Genomic DNA, 21372 nt, shown 5'->3' on the forward strand with positions numbered 1-21372 from the left:
CTGAAACCTGAAACAAACATCTGGTGGTTAATGCTTTGAGAAAAAAGTAATTTAGTGCATTACCTCTGTCTATGATTTGAGATCATGGGCAAAAATAAGTAGCTGAGATTAAGCCACAAATGTTTGTTGGTCCATTCAATTAAAAAAAAAAAAAGGAAAAGAACTAAGCTTCTGTGTTTCCTCTAAAATAGGAAGGGAATAGAGACCATACGGTAAACTGAAGGACCTCTTCGTTTCAGCCCTATCTTGCACTTAGAGATCAACTATATTCAGTCTATATCCTCCCACTAGAAAAAAAGATTTGAAAGCTTCCTTATCTCCATCCCATATATGCTCAGAATTATTGAAGCCCGTGCATACTGTCAGGTTCACGTTACCATGCATTTTTATTAATTAGAATTATATCTCCTACCTTAAAACTTCTGTGATGATTTTCATCTTTAAGATTTATTCTAGCTCACACTTCCCACTTCTAGATGGCACTTGGAATAGAATCTGAAATAAAGATGTACTGTCCATTTTGCAATGTTGCTCATCCTAGCTAAAAATTTTTGGTTTTTATAAGGGTGGTGTATTAGTCTGCTAGGGCTACCATAACAAAATACCGGAGGCTGAGTGGCTCAAGCAATAAAAATTTATTTTTCACAGTTCTGGAGGCTGAACATCCAAAATCTAAATGTGGGCAGGCTTGGAGTCCCAAGGTCTCTCTCCTTGGCTTGCAGATGGCCATCTTCTTGCTGTGGCCTCACACGGCCTTTCCCTGTGCCTGTACACCTCTGGTGTCTCTTCAGCTTCTTAGAAGGACAGTAGCCGTATTGGAGTAGGGCCCACCCTTATGACCTTATTTAACTTTGATTACCCCTTAAAAGGCCCTACTACCAAATACAGTCACCTTGGGGCTTAGGGCTTCAAAATATGAATTTTGAGAAAACACAATTCAGTCCCTAACAGATAGCAATGCTGTTAATCAAATATTCTGTAATATCTTCTCCTCAAGGGAAAAAAAAATCTTAGGAAAGGGAAAGTTATTATTTACATGTGATTTCAACTTACATGAAATATAAATTTATGTGTGAATCATTTTTATGAGATATCATTTATAAGTGAATGCACCTAAAATAACCCTTAACTACATTTTTTAGGCTGTCTTAATAAAACTCACAAAGATTCAGCAAAGGAACTGTTCCAGCAGATTAGCAATTGTTTGCCAGAGAGACAAAGAAAGATCCAGAGTCAGAAATGTCAAATGAGACTGCTGTTCTTGCATCTGTTCTGAAGTCAACGCTACCAATTTGGCCTTCATTCTCTGGAAGTGTGGCTTCCATATTGGAACAAACCGGAGTCTGACTTAAGTGGTTTCAGAATGCAGAGTCACGGGACCAAGGTGCTTTAGCCACAAATAGACCATAAAACAAAGGCTGCTATAGGACTGGTGGCACAAATACAAGTCAGAGTGTCCTTGTCCCCTGGTGAAGTAGAGACCATACTAGTTGTTGTTGTTGTTGTTGTTTTTTCAGAACACTAATGTTGTGTTGGATCATTTACAATATTTCCATTTCTGAATTATTTTTTCATGTTCTGTGATAGGGTGCTTGGTTTAGTAAATAAAAATATAGGATGCCCAGTTAAATTTGAATTGCAAAGAAACAATTTCTTCTAGTGTAAATGCCTCATGCAATATTTGGGACATACTTACACACAAAAATATATTCCTTTATGGGACATAGACTAAAAAAAAGTATTTGTTATTTACCTGAAATTCTAATCTGACTGTGAATCCTGTATTTTATCTGGCAACTCTACTCTGGGTTTAGAAATGAATCCTCCTCTTGCACCTCCCTTCCCCCACCCATCACCCTCTTAAACTACTATCACCAACTTTGTAAATTTAATTTCCTGGCCTTAATTTGGTACTGACACGAAGCGTGAACAACCCAGACTTGGAGGTTTCTGGCTTCCTTCCACTATACTATGATGACATAGGATTATCAGATGCTCAGTGTTAAAACATTAAAGTTCGTTTGGCCCAGCTTTTCCCCCACAATGAAGTATTTACATCTTTATATCCATACCCCATAATACTAGTATGATAACATTAGTAGACATTATGTATTTAGTAATGTGGAGAGGAATCTCTAAATCTCTAAAGCCTGGGTTCAGTCACTCACCTGTAAAATCAGGGGATTGAATTCAAGGTATTATCCCCAAGGTTCCTTGCTGCAAGTCTTTAAAATGAGGATTCCATTAATGCTCTCATTTGCCTGGTGAAACCCAATTATTCCCATTTCGGATGAATAGCTTTTCTCTTCAAGTGAATGCTTAGATTACGAAAAAAGTAGTGTTTAGATTACTCGATTCATGGCTTCACCTTTTAAAGGTGTCAGACCTAACTTCCTCAAGGGCCAGAGAATGCACCCTCTATTGCCTCCCACCCCTGCTCACCCTCACACCAGGCTTTGAGCGCCGTGGGTGATCAGATGATGTGATCATGGAAGTGCTGGTATTGATGAAACAATTCCGTCGTCGTGGAGCCTTCTGACAGTCCAAGATCTGTGTTGCCCGCTGACTCCTTCTCCACGGTGCGCGAAACCGCGGTCTGGGCGCAGCTCGTTGTTCTCTTCCGCCATCTAGTGGCGTCAGGGGTGCTCTCCTCCGCTCGACTTGCTGTTCAGAGCAGCGAAGATTTCAAAGATTGTAAATCAAATGGATGAATTGTTTTATTCTTGTCATTACAGTAGAAAGGGATTTATAGAGTGTTTCGAGAGATAAAATGTAATAAATGTTGATAAAAAATAAGTATAACACAATAGCGGGCTTTAATACCTGAACAATATAGATTAAATTCGTGCAATTTCATCTCTTTAATATGTTCAAATGTGAACTTGAACACTGAAGAACAAGAATATAAACTAGCCTAAAGTGTTCTAAAGAAAAATTATCCTTCTCAGGTGCTCTTGTGTAATGTTAAAGGATTTTTTAATTTAAAATAAATGTAATCGTAGGTAAAAAGGAAAGAGGGAAAGTTCTGATAAACATTGAATTGCAGAGAATGTTTCAGTTCTGTATTTAACCATTTATCTTCAATTAAGTAGAACTTATTCTCATTATTATTTATACATGTAATACAATGTTTAATGAATGTTGAATGATACTTAGTTTTAATGTGCTATAATCCAGAACTTTCTTCAAATGGCATGATAGTGAGTTTAATTGTGTGAATCTAAAGTGAAAATAAATTCCTCCAACGAATGAAATAAAATATTTCTGAAGTGTGACTTATTTCCCATTAAAGTTGTTTGTGCTGAATAATTATTATAGGAAAAAATATTTCTGACATTTAACATTATTCTGGTTCTCGTATTTTTGTTTAAAATGCCAATGGTATCATGCAGTATTTAGATCTTTCTAACAAAAGTTATTTAATTGGACTGCCACTTCATTTTTTAATACGCTTGTGAGCCAGCTGAGAGATCTCCAATTTGTCTTCCAGGGTGGGAAAATTCCCATAAGGTGGACAGCCCCAGAAGCTATTGCCTACAGAAAATTCTCCTCAGCGAGTGATGCATGGAGCTATGGCATTGTCATGTGGGAGGTCATGTCCTATGGAGAGAGACCTTACTGGGAAATGTCTAACCAAGATGTAAGTGCCAGCGATAGTTAAACTGCCATTTTGTGAGTATAACCACGTTAACATTGAAGAGTACATGTGTCTTTTGCCCTCACTCAGATTAGCCCTTCTCTTCCTGAGAGTTGTTCAGGGTCTGCGGCTGAGTTTGAGAAGCTAAGTAACCTTTTACTCTGAGCTGTTCCGGTGTCAGAGGGGCGAGCTGATGGGCTTTGTCATGGGAGTACCTGATCCACATCTTACATCCGAGGCGCCTACACACGTGGCTCTAATGCAGCATGACTCTGCTCATGCAACGGTCTTGGCCTACAAGTAACAGAAAGCTAAGAATAATGTTTACCTTTCCTTGCCTCCTGGGGGCAATGTAATGCGCCACTGTAAAAGCAAATTAATTTAAACTAGATATTACTTAGAAGAAAAAGAGCAAGTGCTTTCAGGCAATGCATTATCAATATGACATTTGATGTGGTTCTTTTCAGATATGTGACCCTTTATGCAATTTCTTTTGTTTCTGTTTTACCTATAAAAATTACCTTGATGATTAATAATATTATACAACAGGGAAGTAAACACACATTTGATCTCTAGGACCTCCAAAGAGATAAAAATGGTAGTCGGAAAATGTAGGTACCCTGACAATGCAAATAAGTATACTGTCATAACTGAAAATATATTTTATTTTCACACTTTCTCATCTCAGAATTTGGACTTTGTCCCCTTACTTGCCTTCCTCAATAATAATGGGAACTCACCTCTAATGTGCTTCTGGATGTTCACAGGTTTAAAAAAAAAAAAAGACAATTTAACTATAGAAAATCCCCATACACAGAGTAACACTATTTTCATCTCTTTTTGTTTGTTTTTATTTTTTTCTAGTCATTTTCTTGGGCATTCCCTCCATACCTCACACCTCATTCATTACTCCATCCCAATCTCAAGTTGTGCAAGTATCTAAAGGACTTAACCAAGTAACAAACAAAGTTTTAATACCGGGAGTAGAGAAGACTGAGTTTTGGTTAGCTCACCACGACTATTGTTTCTCCACGTCGGTGTGACTTTAGAAGCTGAGTCCCGCTCCGGCCTATGGGGGCCTGTTGACTTGGCAGAGAATGCTGGGTCTAGAAACTTACATGACAGCAAGTTTCAGGTCATACACATTGTTCAATCATTGCTCTCCTAAGCACATCATCAAAGTGCAGAGCCCATGTGGCTAGGTCCTGCAGGGCATCTGCCCTTAAGTATAGCATGTGCCCTAACCCACGACCCTTGCTCCACTCCCAAAACTTAGACTTTTGGATCCAGGTCATTTGCCAAGAGTCCACTATTATTCAGGGAATTTTATTTGAAGGACTTCATTGCTCTTTTCTGCCCCTGGGCCTTGTTTGGGACAACTTGTGACTGCCTCTCCAGCTCCTCTTAAAATTGAATCTCAGAAGCAGAAATTTACCCCTTTAATAAACTTAAAGGAACTCATTTTTTTTTAAACCTGTTATCCAAGGTAATGGAAGCCCTGTATTCAGTCACCATAGTTCCTGCTCTACCCTAAGCCCAAGATAATGCTTGCCTACTTATCCTGCTTTCTCATGACTGAAATAGGCCACTCAAACAAATCTCCAGAATAAAAAATCCTTTCCCCGGTGAGTTACAGTCTCCACTGCACAGAAGAGCCCTCACTTCAAGTGCCCTCTTTCATTAGTACCCCACTTAGCCCTTAACTAGTTCCCCCAGCAGACTTCAAATAAAAAATGCCTAATTCATAGGCTCCAAACATTACAAATAATATACCCTTATGGATAAAAAGTTCTTGAGCGTTCGCAGCTGACATACATATATTTGTTTGCACATCATGTACCAGTACTACCATACTAATATATTCATTTAAAAATATTTGTTGGGTGACTTCTCTGTTCCTGGAACTAGAAATAGAACAGAGAACAAATATTATACCTGGAAGGGACCAAAAGATTATCTAGTCCAGCCCAATTCCAACTTGCTTATGAAACTGAGGCCCACAAATGCAACAGGATTCCCTAGAATCATATAGTAAGTGATTTGATGGTGGTCTTAGAGGGCATGCTAATAAACTTCTAGAATAAGACATGGGCAAGGAAAAGAGAAGAGGAAATAACTGCTTCTTCCTTAGTGGTTTGGTTTACAGTCCATGTAGCTCCCCATGGAGGGCCAGTGATGTCTTGCCCTCGTGGCGCTCACATTCCAGCGGAGGGGAGACAGACTGTAAACAAAGTAAATAAGAAAAAAACTAGTATTGTCACTTGATAATCACTGCTTTGGGGGAAAAGAACATAAAAAGAGGATAAAAAAATGCTAGGGGTTGATTTTGGAATACGTCATATATATTGTCAATTACATTCTCATAAAAGTCATAATTAGTTATTCTTCTTAAACGTTTATACATAATCTTTCTTATAGTAGGATGAGATTAAAAAAACATAAAGAGAAGTTCCATTATTTTTCCTTCCCCTTGGGTTATCATCTTACCAGCTAGGTTATGCTGTACCGCCAATTAAGTAACCATGGCCATCATTATGAAGACTATAATTCAACCATGAAAGCCACTTAATTTTCAAAGCAGCTAAGCTTCATGACCAATAAATATAATAAAAGGACTGGGTTAGGTGATTTTTAATATCCCTTTTAACAATAAGAAGCTACGATTTGTATCATCTCTGGAAAAATGGTCATACTTGTCTCGGCAAAGGAATGATTCAGATGGTTCTTTTCTGAAGTTTAGCACATTCCTGAATCTCTGCGGAGGGACCGAGAAGGAGCTAGGACTTCCACAGAACACAGCGGGTACACGTTTAAGATACCGCAGCACAAGACAGATTTTTTAGGAGAGCGGCAGCCTCTGAGGGGAAAAGGTCCAAATCTGTAATTTCCAACATAGACTATGATGTAAATCGTTCTTATTTGTTGCCTAGAGAGTTCCCAGCTCTGTTGTCGACCCCTCCCTTCTCGGATCTCGCCCAACAACTGACCCAGCCATTCTGGCCACGGATATTGATGATCTGTGGCCAAGATGACCATTTAGAGAATGATTCTGTCTATTAGACCTCATCTGGCCACAGAGACCATATCTGGAACCAGAAGAAGCTGCGGCTGCCAGTAATAAACTCCCAACATTAAGGCCATTCTCATTTGCTCAGGATTGCCAATGCCTACAGCCCAGGGCTGAGCGTGAACGCGCCCTCCACCCAGAGCTTGATTGTTTTTTGAGGGCCAGGTAGGCACTAAGCTGGAAATTTTCATTGTCTCTGAGTGGTTACCAAACAGTATTCAAGCAAGAATCTGAAAATAGGAGAACAAAAAGTTCTGGGTGGGGGAGGGATTCAAACTCTTGAGGTCCTCAGATCAATACAAGACCAGAGCAAAGTGGTAAGAGCTAAAATCTTTTATGTATCTCGTGACTATTTTTTGCTGCTGCTGTAAAGAGTTGAAATTCTGTTTAGCTTAACATATTGGAAGTCAGCATATCTGTGACAGATCCTGTAACCAGAATTTCTGTTTGGAAGCAGAAATAGCTTAATCAAAACTTTCCCAGCTGCTCCTCTCCAAATACTGGTTATTCCCTATTTGTTCTGCATTTCTCGTTTGTTTGGTCAAAGTATAGTCTTTTGTTTGCCAAGGTGCATTTTAAATAAGGAAAGTAATATTCTGGACAATAAAAATCCAACTACGTTCTGTTTGAATATTTTATATTTTTACTACATTTTGGTGAGTTTAAGCTATGGGCTTAGTTGAATACAGAATGTTAACATGTTTTATGATTTTAAATGAGTTTAGGAAATTTCAGATCGTTTTTATGAAAGAGTCCCTCTATTCTGTATACCATGGCATGTTTTATTACAGTGAACAATTCTGAGTTTGTAGAATCTATTTTAGTGAATAATATAATGAGTTTCCCAAAGGTCAGTGGTATCGTACATGAGGGAAAGGAAATGAGAAAAGAATATACAAGATTAGTCCATAAAAGGCCTAACAAACATAACAGCAGGTGCCATCCGCTTAGCTCCTCAGCAGTCACTTATTAAACATGTGCCAATCACTGGGCCAGGTGCGCCTGTGGGCGGTGAGGGAGAACTAGAAAACCCAGGCCCCGCTCTCCAGGAGGACACTGTGTAGATGAGGATATGAAGTTCTGATATTCCTAAGTCCTAGCCCTGCCCCCAAGGAGAATGTGCATTCCTCAAGGGTAGTCCTCATGCCTTCTTTTTTTTTTTTTTTAAATAGGCAACACTCTGAACGGGACATAATTGTTGGGGTTTTTTTAATATATGCCAGAAAAAAGCATGCATACTCTATTATTCAGCATTCTTTTGATTATAAATGACAGAAACTCAACATAAACTAACTTGAGTAAAAATTTTTTTTAAAAATTTCATTCATAAGACTAAGAATTTTAGTGGTGCTGAATCCCGGGGATCATGCAGGGTTTGTAGTGCTTCCCTGGGTCCGTTGACCTCCTTTTCTCGTACTGCAAAGGTCCTCTTTGTTGTATTCTTCACACTCCAGGGCTCAGCATTCCAGCTTAGCAACCTCAGCAGAATGAAACCTTTTTCCTCTGTGAAAATTCACCTACCAATCCCAGAGAAGACTCTAGTTGGCTCTGTCAGGGTCGTGCCCAACCCTGAACCAAAACCAGGCCGGGAAGATGGATACTGTGATTGGCCCAGCTAGCTTTATGTACCAGCCCGTGCCTTTAGAAGCCAGTGGAGCGCTGTCATTGGCATTTTCCCCATAACCACATGCAGTGAGGGGGTAAGTCCCCGAAAGAAAGCAGTCATGTTGCCAGAGAGATACTATTTTGTCCTTTTTTAGTACAAATTGTTTTTCAAGAGCAACTTTATTTATTGCAGTATCAAAGGGCACCAAGACATTAACATGGCGCGTCACTGTATTCTAGTGAGGCAGCTGGTATATTGGCAAGTCATGAGTGCTTTGGAGCAAGGTTTCTCAAACTCAGAACTATTGACAGACTGACATATTGGGCTGAGTAATTATTTGTTGCGGGGGGTGGGGGGGGGACTGCCTTGTGCATTGTAGGGTGTTCTGTATCATCCCTGGCCTCTATCCACTAGATGTCACTACCACCTTCCCTGACAGGACAACCAAAATGGCCCCAGACATTGCCCAGTCAGAGATGGGGTGCAAAATCACTGCCAGTGAAGAGCCACTGCTTTAGAAAGAGCTGGATTCAAATCCCAGCTCTGCAGTTCACTGGCTGTGTTATCTTAGGCAGGGGGGTTAGGCTTTCTGAGATGCTATCCATAACAGGATTCAGAATACTCAACTGCCGGATTCAAAAGAATTAAAGATAATGTATGTGAAATACCTGGTCCGTAGAAGGTGTTTAATTAATCAAATGTAATAATCATAGTTTGCATTTTCTGAGCTTATTATGAGCCAAGTATTTTAGATTATTAGCTCATTTAATCTTCAAAATAATTATCTAAAATAAATACTATTACTCCCCTTTCTAGATAAGAGAACTGACACTCTCTAGAAAAGTTTAAATAACTTACCCAAGGTTACTAGCTAGTTAATAGTAGAACTAAAGTTCAAGCCCCTTGCTTACTCCAAAGTGCACGCTTTTACCCTCTAAGCCATATACTGTGAAGTCTAATTTTCAAAGGACTCTCTATACCACAGAGGTTCTGCATAACGAAATGAAAGCATCTTTAATTATGTATGCCACTCTGTCACAAGAGAAGTGTTTTTGTTGTTTTCTATTAGCAAAAGAATGCAGATTGACTCGCTGTTGTTTGGAACTATAAATCTTTCTCGTAGTGTTCCATGTCTTGATATTAAAAATTTATGAAATGTACCATATTTATTACATTTCTCAAAAGTATATACAGCAGTAGCTGAAAATCAGATTCTAATGATGGACAAATTTAGCCTACTACCAGAAGCATGTCCCAGATAATGTTGAAGGTGTATAGCTCCTTGCTGTTTCCTAGCTTTTTTTCTTCTTTTCTTAAAGGTACTGCTGGGTAATGTTTTATGTTATTTTCACCCAAGTTCAAAGTAATTGTTGTTTATTATACGATGGGAGTACAGTGTAATGCTAGGAGCCAAGCAAGTTCCAAAGATGACACCAAAGGGCACTGCGGTTCTTCCAACACTTACACTGTATAATGTGCTTAACAGAAGAAAATAGAAGCAAAACATGAACAGCAGGCAACATTAAATAACCAAATCCCCACAGAGCTAATATGTAGGGAAAAAAACTAACACCACATAAATGAGAGGCGACTTGGCTCGAACTAATGATCTGAACACAAGACCAGGGTCTTGGGTTTTGTTTTGTTTTGTTTTTTCCCTGACGTGATGCTGTTAAAAAAAAAAAAAAAGCAAAAAAACTCCTTGAAGCAATTTGAAACCCAAATTTCTCGTGGGTATGGTGTCATTTAGGCATATGCTACTAAGCTGGTTCATTTTCCCAAAAAGAGAGCCAGTATTAGGGAACATCTCATTTGAGGCTTACTAAGAAACATACTGCTGCCTCAGTGTTTCTGTGGGGTTTAGTCTCCTTAGTTTTTGAAAGCTTTTATGGAATAATAATCTTGCTTTAAATTGCTTTCTGAAGCTTACCTGAAAAAAAAATTGGTTAATACTTTTTTCAATTCTACTCATCATTTTGACCATCGTTACTCTGAATTCCATTTCTGATAATTTGGTTACATCCATATCCATTATTTCTGTGGCAGAGGCCACAGACTCACTGTCTTTTCTTTGCTGGGGGGGGCTTCTCCTTCTTGTCATTCTGATGAGAGGTTGCGGGGTTGTCCAGAGCCCAAATTATTGACTGGGTCCCAGGCCGTGCCCCTTGTTTTTATAGGGATCTTAGGGATGTGGGCTTCTTCTTTAAAGATTTTATTTATTTATTTATCGGTCTCAGTCCGCTCTCTCGCGGGTGCCGTCCATGAGTCCGCCCGCTCCCCCGTGCAGGTGGCTGCCGCTTCCCGGCGCCCGAACACCTGAAGAAAAAAAAATTGGAGTTTATCTTCAGGGTTTTCTTTTTATAGGCGATGTGATTGAAAAGAACCTTTTTACCTTATTGGAATTGATTTCTTTTTTCAAAATTTATAAAGGAAGAAAATAACCTTTTACCGTATTTCTTGTTTGTCCTTATAATCCTATAACCTTTACAATTATAGGTCAGTATTTCAGCTAAGAGTGGTGGATGGGTAGAATCCACTTACCTAGAAATGCAGTATGATTTTATGACTCAGAGAGTCCAGTCATTTCCAATTTTTGTCTCTGGTTAGATTTTCCAAACTCTTCTTTATTATGTAATGGTCTCTGTGAAATGATCTGTGTAAGATATAGGAAATTGCTAAAGGCCCAGTCCCATTATTTCAACCTTTCCATATTACTGAGGGAACTTTTGCATTTATTTGAATATATACTATATCAAGGCAATTGTCAAAATGGCCTTCCTTTTCTCAATTTTTCAATAACTTCTATCGGTACATAGGCAATAGCAGTATTTTAATCAAATACGTACTAATTAGACTAGCATGATGCATGTCTGCTAGAGTCAAGAGTAATAGGGGATATTATGAAAGGCAATCAGTCACCGTTGTGAATAATTCAAATGGTTAAGTTCCAAGTAGAGGAAACCAATAACCAATATGTTCTTACCACAGGGTAATTTTCAAGGGAAACCTTTTTGTAACTAAATGACCACAAAGCTAGAAAATGTATACATGCCAGTAATGTTTTCATAAAAAATTAATTATACCTTCAATATATATTTACATATTGAAATATATTTATAATCTTTAGCTCTTAAAATTTTTATTCCATCTTTTGCTCTCTTTGGAGCATTTACAAAGAGGACATTTTTTAAAATCCCCCTTTTCTTTGTCTCTTAAACTATATTTCCATAGCTTCTTAGTCTTAGTTTGCCAGCGTAGTCTCTGGCCCTGTCTGGATTTTTGTCTCCTGCATTTGGAACTCTGTGGGATATAGTCCTTTTCCATCAAGGCCAAATCTAGACCGGAGGTTACAGAACCTGAAGATGTGGAGATGTTACCGAAGGCCCTGCAGATGCAGACTTCAGTTTGCAGACTTCAGTGACTCTAGAAACAGCTTTTTGAGCTAAAAGGTACTATTGCAAGCGCTGAAACCAGTTCTTTTTTCTTCGTTAATGAGGAGACAGACACCTGCCCAACCAATGAGTTTGTCCGTGACAGTTTCAGACTTTGATACAGTTCAGGGGACTCCTTCACTAATGCTCTTTGCGTGACTTACAAACCGAAACATTCTTACATTGGAAGTGTTAGTTATCTGTCACAACAAGTGTGACTTTCAACTGTTAGGGGTAAAAGATTTTCCAAATGACAAATCTTATCAACAACTTCTAACCTCTGAGAGTCCTACACTTCTATTATTCCCCATTTTGTCCTCTCATTCAACAGTCTCAAAGGTGGTAAGCTACTGAGGACAAGTACTCTTCATTTTAAAAAGGTCCTTGACATTCTATGGTGAGTTCCAGAAAGTGAGGTTTGGGAACTGCCTTAACTGTAGACTTTTAAGAATTTTTTTATCTTCAAGTTAAAAAAGAAATCTTAGGTTTCCATGCCCTAATGATCTACAAATTACAGATGAGCCTCTGAAAAAAAAATGTTTTCTTCCTGTACCTTTTTCTTTCACTACTCTGTACCCTTTTTTCTTACTGTACCCTGAATTTCATTCTTGATCGCATTTCACTGAATTTTAAATCCTGGATGTTGAAAAATACTGAATAAGAAAATCCGTATAAGATTATAAACATTATTTCCTTATAACCACGTCTTTCCTTCCTTTTTCTTTTTTTTCTCTCCCATGTAGACACAACCTTTATATTGCATATCAGGAAAATAGATTACCAGTGTTTCCAGTATTATTGTATTACAAATCAAATATCCTAATATATATAAGTAATCACTATCCTAAAAAGGAAGTGTATACTGGGACCCTTTGCTTCACCATCCCCATTCTACCTGAGAGTATAAGTTTTCCACAAAGCCATGACAAATATTTAGAGGGAAGATAAAAATAAAATCATTTCACATTCCATTTACTAATGTACGTTTCAGTAGACTAAAATTTTGAGACAGTTTCTTTTAAAAGAAAGTATGAATAACTAAATTCAATATGCTTCTTTTTGGAGATACTTAGCAGTCTTATAACATAAAAATGTGATTCCCTGCACAGCCCGAGCAGTCCTTGTTCAATGGTATTGTTCAGGGATGTCTCAGCGTCTTTATATTGACTGTCTACTTCTTGTTTGCCTGGTTTAATAAAAGGTGCACATTGCCTGCTTTGATTCAGAAACTGTCAACACAATTGGAAAACTCATCAGATTCAGCAAGAGCAGAACAGTCTGCTACGTGCCCCAACTGAGCCTTCTGTTGATTCTAGGCTGCTAAAAATTGCGGTGTCAATGACAAGGAACCAGTACGGTCTATCTAGAATAACCAGCCAGGTTTTAGATAATAAATTCTGACAGAATCTAATTCCTTCTACCTCTGCATGGAAATTATTACTGTAGTCATTTTCATATTTTTTTCACTTTATTTTAATTTTCTTCTTGCATTTTTAAATAAGGGTTTAACCTTATATAACTCTTCTCCAAAGGATGACAGCCTACAACTATCATAAACCAAACTGTTATAAAATTCACTCTAGTTAATTATCACCCCTTCATATCCTAAAACAACAAACCTCAATAAGTCTTTTAGACAAAGCACCCCATATGCTTCCGGCTCCTTGTCAGTCCTTAACTAAGAAATCAGAAAATACCTATAAAACAAAGCTGCTCACAAAAGACATGTTTATGAAGATAAAGGTTAATATAGGTTTTCTCAAGCTGCCCATAAAATACAGTTTTCCTACATCACATATGTGACCATTGAAGCTCCTTTTTTGTACTTGACAAGGCATTGTGCTAGATGCTGGGAACATACAGGAAAAAGAAGCAGTTGCTGCTCCTGAGGGGTCCAGCTCGCCCAGCTGAAAGAGTGAGAGTGTTCTTTAGTGACCACAGCCAAGGCCTGGACGCAGCCAGAGGTGAGGACTGAGAGCCAGGCTCAAGGCACCCGCTGCAGAATTTCAGACATGGGAGGAATGGGATCACAGCGCGACCTCAGGATTGCTTCGGCTGCACTGTGGGAGATGATTGGAGAAGGGAAAGGAAGACAAGTAGACTAGTTAGGAGGCTGTTATCAAAATGGGAAAGAAATCATTTGGAGGGAGAATTTAAAATAGCATATTTAAAATATATGAAGGTAGTAGAATCAGCACGACTTCAGTTACTTTTGAGCTTCAGGGAGGAGGGAGACCCAAACGACTCCTTGAGTTACTGGAAGAACAGTGGTACCCTTTGCAAAAGACGGGAATCCCAAAGGAGGAATGGGGTAAGTTATGAACAAAATAAATCTAAGGCGTCTGCATGACAACCTCATAAAGTTCTATATCCTGTAGGTGATAGATCTAAAAACCTGCAGAGAAGGCTGAGCACGAGCCGCGGCTGTGGCCGGCATCTGCAGGGAGGCGAGAGGGCAGCATGGAGTGTACTAGACGGTGAGAGAGGCTCGGGATCTCATTCGGAAACGTCGGGGTCTGGGTAAAGACTCAGGACTGATGTTCACTTCCACTACCATGATCCAGAGGCTATCGAGATGATAATATCAGGCTGTTTTTCAGGGAATTATTAGCTATGCAATACTGACCCAATCTGTTTATCAGTTTGAGCTTCGGCTTTCTTACCTATAAAATATGCATAACCATACTCACATAATAAGGTAATTTGAGACCTAAATAAAGTGAGCTAGGCCAGAGCGTGGCACATAATAAGCTCTCAAAGTTATATATGTTACTTGAATCCGAAACCAGAAAGCTCAAAGGAAATTGAACTCAACATCACTCCAGCACCCACATTGTTTCTTCTCCTGTGGCCTCTGTCTTTACCAGTTGACCAAGTCAAAAACCTGTCCTGCCACACTTAACCTTAACCCTATCCTGTGTTTCCATCAAATCAGTCCACTTCATGTATCCCACAGCCACTGCCTCCAGTAAGGCCATCTTGATCTCTTGCCTGAATCACTGCAAGCCTCCTTCCTGGCCTCCCGCTCCTTCCAATGTGCTCTCCACACTGAAGCCAGATTGAGCTTCCCAAAGGCAAATTTAATGTCATTTACTTGCCAAAACCTTTTTCCCTTTGCAAAAAGTCATTTGTAGCATACAAAATCATTCATGATCCTAAGAAATATAATTTTTACTTAACCGTCCAGCCTCAAATCTTGCCATCCCTCTTTTTGAAAGCTCTATTCTAGCTGCACAAATCTACTTTCATTCCCTGATCAGATCACATCTCCTCCCTTCAATCTGTCTAGTTGACCCTGCTACCTTCTACATTTCCTGTAAGCTCCAGCTCACCTCCTCTGAGAAGCCTTCCCAAGGGTAGGTTAGGCACTTCTTCCACATGCACCCATTAACTCCCTGTTCTACCTGCATTTATGGTATTCAAACTCCCCAGTCTTCTTCACTAGATTATATGTTTCCTAAAGACAGATATTTCTTAGCCATTTGTTTCCTCTTATACATAGCATGCTCAATAGTACATGTTAAATGGTTAATATATCTCTTTGGATGAATAAATTTAAAAATCCATTAGAAAGATATTGTCGTTTAACCATTTTGTGGATCAGATTGCTTAAATCTCTTCTTTTGGCTTCCTTGAAACCAGAATTTTTAGGGGTGGAATCTTGAGCAAGTTAAACCTCTCTCTATTTACATTTCTTGTCTGTAAGATAGGGATAACAATAATGCGCACCTCACAGGGTTATTCTGAGGGTTAAAAGAGTTGATACATGTTAATCATGTAGAACTGGTACCTGAAAGTATCCAAGAGCTCTAATAGTTAGCTCCTGTTGTCACTGTTGTTACTGTTGTTACTATTAGCCTACAAGGACCCTTCATACATGACACCTGAAATGATACAGGGCTCAACAAATTTTATAAGGTCACAAGTTAAAGAATTAAAGAAATGTAAAAGTCAGAGGTCAGCAAGAAGAAAAGGCCACTGTCTCCACAGAAGAGCATGCTGGGGCCAGAAACACTGCTGAACTCATTAGGAATAAAGGTTCCAGACAAGGGACCCCACTCTCCTTTTACAGGACAATTATGAGAGCCATTTTGTCAAAAGAGAATATGAACAACCCACTTGGCACCAAGCAGTCTGCATGGGGTGTTAATTATTTACAGTTGTCATCTAGCAAAGTCAGCTAAGGACCATGAAGCCACTGGGAAATAGTAGCCCCACTAGACAGGAGGAGGAAGCCACCAGTCTTACAGAAAGCTGAGTTTAGGTCCAGTCCTTCTCTCCTGGAGAATAGCAAGCCCCAGTCTCACCGGCTCATTGTCCAAGCAAACCAAAGTGAGCTCATAAGATCATTTTGGAGAATGCTCCTTCATGCACCAATTTTTGATTAATACTTCCTTCAGAGGGGATTTCCAATGCTGCCATGCTCATACTTTGAATCCATCTTGGGTAGTTTAAAACTTCAGGCTTTCTAAGAATCTGCTGCTCAATCAAAACAAATCCAGAAATTTCTTCTAATAGCTTTGGTTTTGTTCAATAATATTTATTAATGTGTCAGTCACCATACTAAATGATGAGAAGGTAAAATCTACAGACATAATTCCTGCTTTCAAGTACGTATAGCCTTAGCAGAAAAGCAGAGGAATAGTTACAATACAATGTAATAGATACAATAATAGAAATGTGTACAAGACTCCAAAGCATTCAGAAATGACTCTGTTCAGGCTGAGATAACATTTTGCAAACTGCAAAGTAAATATGTGTTTGATTTACCCAGAATATAAAATTGAAGATCCAAATAAAAACAATGAAGTCAAATTACCAGGTGCTATGACAAAAGGTAACATGGAAATCACTCCTAAAATCCTGTTAATTGATATAAAATTGGAAAGGAAGCTTTATCATGAGAACTGAAAAGCACTTCTGGGGAATGGTCAGAGAAAAAGTTTGGAAGCTAATGGAACTCAATTTAAATGCTAGGTCTGCCATCTATGCTGTGTGAATTTGGGCAATTTTCTTAACCTCTCTGAGTCTTATTTATTTATTTATTTATTTATTTATTTATTTATTTATTTCTTAAGAATAAGGACCAATAAGGGGCACCTGGGTGGCTCAGTTGGTTAAGCATCCAACTCTTGATCTTAGCTCAGCTCAGTTCTGATCTTAGGGTCATGAGTTCAAGTCCCACGTTGGGCTCCACTTTAAAAAAAAAAGAATAGGGATAACGACAACCATCGTATTGAGTTACTATAAGCAGTCAATGAAGAAAAAGATGCAAATCACCTAGCACATGATAGATAATAAAAGCAGCTAATTTTTTTTCTCAAAATATAACCTCATTTGTCATCTATTTGATTCTATGCACCTATAATTAGGTAACTATAGCAGATCAACTAGAGTGCTCTCCTAGGGTGGGATTTTAAAGTCTTTTTATAATGGAATTCTATCTTATTTTTCTTGGCTACTTTTCAGAACTAGCCACAGTAGTTTTGATTTCTAAAAAGCATTTTACACACATCCTGTTTTACTAAAATGTGTTGCAAAAGGTCTTAAAATCCAAGCCTAGTTAGTAGCAAAAATAATCAGAAAACAGATTAGAAAAAATCCTGTTCAGTAAGGGATGAAATGAATGCAAAAATGCTACTATCCTGACAGGTTAAATTGTTCTGGTCACAGACACTGATGGGATTATGAGAAATTCCCTGCTACCAAAAAGCTAAAGCTTAGCAGTTAAGAGGTTCTTGTAGGCATATTATTGCTCCTTTTGGCAAACTGCCTCTAGCATGAATTATGGACATTTCAGAGTCCTGTCAAATACTGTCAATTAAAGAAGAAATTAGGATGTGTTTTTACAAATTACAGAAAGTGCGTAGCTGATGCTACAATAAAGAGAGGTCTCGGGTTAACAATCTTAGCACTTGCATTTTTGTGTTTCTGTTGTTGATGGAGGGCAGGCGTGAGGTTGAGTTGTGCCTGTCTTTAACAATGAGTCTGTTCCTCAGCTTCCCACCTCAAAAATGTGGAGTAAACCCTTTCCTTTTTCTTTCTCCCAGAGATGATATAAGAATAAAGGGTCACATAATGGGGCCCCTGGGTGGCTCAGTTGGTTAAGCATCTGACTCTTGGTTTCAGGCCGTGAGATCGAGCCCCATGTTGGGCTCCCCACTCAGTGCAGAGTCTGCTTCAGATTCTCTCTGCTTCTCTCCCCGCTCATGCTCTCTCTTTCTCTCTGTAAAATAAATAAATAAATAAAATCTTTAAAAAAAAAGAAGATAAAGGGTCACATGAATACTTTGATCATACAAAAAATAAGCTGTATAAATTCAGAGTCGATTATATTGCATTATTACTAGATTCCCAGGTGGCCCATATATGAAATAGATGACTCTCCTGCCTTATCTTATATATGATTTCCTGAGTTCGAAAACAAAACAAAACACGCCTTATTGTCATCATGTTGTTACTCCTAACTTCGGCTTCTTACAGAGATTCCTTTCCCTAGAGCCTCTCTGTCCCATATAGTAGCCACTAGCTACATGTGGCTATTTAAATTTAAATTTTAATGAATTAAACCCATGAACTAAATGAACTAAAACCCAAAATTCAGTTCCTCAGTCTTATTAGCCACATTTCAAGCACTCAACAGCCACATGTGACTACTTGCTATCATGGTGGAGAGAGGGAACAAAGAGTTCTATTGGAGAGTGGCCCCGACGACACTCAAGCTTGAATACTCCTGTTGCTGTGTGGCCTTCAGCCAGCCACCGAGAGCATTTCAAGGATTGAATGACCTTAGGAGTTCGGAGACGACTTCCTAATCACATTAGGGTCAGACTAAGGGAAAGGCAGAAGTAAGCAAAGAGAAATTAAATAGGCAATAAAGAAGAAAGAAGGAATTATAGCCAGCAAAAGAATACACACTGACATTATTATAAAAGGATAAAAAATGACTCCGGAGTTCAGTGCTTCAAGCAGAGGTACAATTTTACTTAACACATATGTCACACGTGGTTTGCACAAAACTCATCAATCTTATGCTGACTTTCTGATGCCCTAATTGGGTTTTGAGACTTTCCAGCAAAATCACACAGGATATTAATGTAGAGACTTGCAACTTTTGTATTTACCTTTGTTTGGGCTGTTTGTACCCACCAGTTTTCATGCTTACCAATATTTTGGCTTCTACATCCTGTATCAGAAGGAATTATAACTTAGCATATATTGTGTTATTGGTCCCAAAAAGTAAGAGACTAACATGTGTGTTTGCATTTAGGTCATTCTGTCCATTGAAGAAGGTTACAGGCTTCCGGCTCCCATGGGCTGCCCGGCGTCTCTACACCAGCTGATGCTCCATTGTTGGCAGAAGGAGAGAAACCACAGACCAAAATTTACTGACATCGTCAGCTTCCTTGACAAACTGATCCGCAATCCCAGTGCCCTTCACACCCTGGTGGAGGACATCCTCGTGTAAGATGCATGGTGTTGATTTTTTCCCCTTGATAATCATTTCCCTCAGGCTGTAGACAGTACTAACAGGTAGAGAGGAGAGACTTTACCGTGATAACTGTCTAGTTGCCAACCTTTTAGAATATGTTATACAAACCATATTTTATTTATCAGCTGTAAAAAGCAACGGTTAATGGTTTTTTTTGTCTTTAAAAAAACAGGTTCTCCTTTTGTCCTCTCCATATCTAATTTTTCTGAGTTGCTTTTGTTATATTTTCTTCTCGTGGGGCTCTTTGGTGTTCGTATATCCTTTATTTACCGATCCTGCCTTATCCTCTGTAAGTAGAATTTGTGTGTATCACAGCTTCTTTAATTTTCTTGTCCATTCTATGCTCTGTCCCTCTGTTTGAAATGGCAAGCAAGACAGGGGCAATTTGTGAATCAGCCAGGAGTGAGGATGTTTCCCCGCTGATATGATCACACCCAGCTGTTGTTACTTTCCATTTCTAAAACTAGAAAAAGACAGATGACAAGACAAGAAAATTAAGGCGCTCATATACCATTTTATAAAAGTCAGTAGAGTTGAGAAGATCTACTCACCTCTCTCTAAAAAGCAATTATAAGAAGGGGAGAGTAGAAGGGAAAAAAACACTATTATCTGTTTCTGAAAAGATTACATTTAAAATATTATCAAATCGAGAATATATGTATTTAGGCCAAATTGGACTTAGAAATAACTAAAGCATTTCCAAAACTCACTTTCCTAACTCAGGGGACGGCCAACAGGATATACAGATGTTCAACTGTAGGTCACAGGTTCAAGTCAGTGCAGGTTTTTTTGTGATAATAAGGCCAAAGGCTCTTCAAGGACTACTTAAGCAGGCCTCAGTTCACTGCAGAGCACATAAGAGTTCACCTCTAAATCACTAATTGGCAGCCTCGGTAAAGTGAAGCCAAGCATGAAATAGCTAGAGATTAAACTATTACTCTAGCCCATCTTCCCTAAAGCAGTCCAATGGAGGAAGCAGTAAAGGACGAGGGCGACTTAGGATTTTATCATAAAAGGGCACTCAGTGAAGGATTTTAAGCAAGTGAATGGCAGGATCACATTTGCATTTCTAAGAGATCACTCTAGAGCTGATTTAGACTGAGTGAAAACAAGGAACAAGACTAGAAACAGAGACAGTTGTACGTTTACAGAAACCCAAACTAGAAAAAATTAATACCTAACTCATGAAATGGGAATAAGTTTGGGGTCAGCGGGTAAGAGGATGGATTTGTTCTCAGGCAAGGAGAACAATGTGTCTTGGTCATTGATTGAATATGGAGTGGGGAGGAGAGAAAAGAGTCAAGGATTCTGTCAAGTTACTTTCTTACACAAGCTGGCCGATAATATTACCGCTAAGAGAGAGAAGAAGGATAGGGTTTTGGAATAGAAATGAGACCATTTCAAGTAAGCTGAACTGAAGATGCCTGTGGGGCAGGTAGGTGGAGATGTTCAACAGGCAGTTATATTTTTAGGTTGAACCTCAGGTGGAAAGATCTGGGCTAAAGATTTGAAGATCATCAACATAGAGACGATAGCTGAAGATTCCCACATAGTTGAGATGACCCATGGAGACTATAAGGTATGAAAATTAACAGAAGGAAAGAGGTTAGGGTGTTCTCTGGAACACCAAGATTTAAGAAATGAGCTGAAGGAGAGTACCCAAAGGAGACCAAGAAAGAAGAGCCAGACTGGTAATATTATGAAAGCCGGGAAAGAGCAGTGTCATAGAAGTCAAAAGTGGGGAGAGTTTCAAGGAGTGTAATGTCCGAGTCTTCACAAAGCTTCAGCAAGATGAGAAGTGAAGTGGGTCCCTTGAATTTAGCAGCAAAGTGGTCAGGTGTTTATGGGCAGCCTTAGCAAGAGCATTTGAATAAAAGTGTGTAAGACAGATTGCAATGGAGCAGGAATAAATATGAGGTCAGAGAGAAAAGTACTCAGGAGCCTGTCTCTGAAGGGAAAGAGAAGTAGTTACAGAAAATGTTTCTTGGTTTTTGTTTTTATATGTTTTATTGAAGAGATGGACATGTGTTGACATTGAAGAGACAGAGCTGATGCAGTGAGTGTGTGGTAATGGAAAAGAACTTTGGTTATCTATAAACTGAACTCATTTAATCTGGGCCTCTCATTGTGGTATAGGGT

General features: G+C 38.9%; 1 protein-coding gene across 1 annotated transcript in view; it reads left to right on the forward strand.

The window, feature by feature from the left end:
• EPHA6 (EPH receptor A6) overlaps positions 1–21372 on the forward strand; it is an 829344-nt gene that overhangs the window by 796215 nt on the left and 11757 nt on the right. The window contains exons 15-16 of the mRNA XM_040621133.1: positions 3491–3640; positions 19012–19205. Of these exons, the coding sequence (XP_040477067.1) occupies positions 3491–3640; positions 19012–19205 (344 nt within the window). The remainder of the gene's footprint in view (positions 1–3490; positions 3641–19011; positions 19206–21372) is intronic.

Source organism: Ursus maritimus, unplaced genomic scaffold (assembly GCF_017311325.1).
Source record: "Ursus maritimus isolate PB19 unplaced genomic scaffold, ASM1731132v1 scaffold_4, whole genome shotgun sequence".
NCBI lineage: Eukaryota > Metazoa > Chordata > Mammalia > Carnivora > Ursidae > Ursus > Ursus maritimus.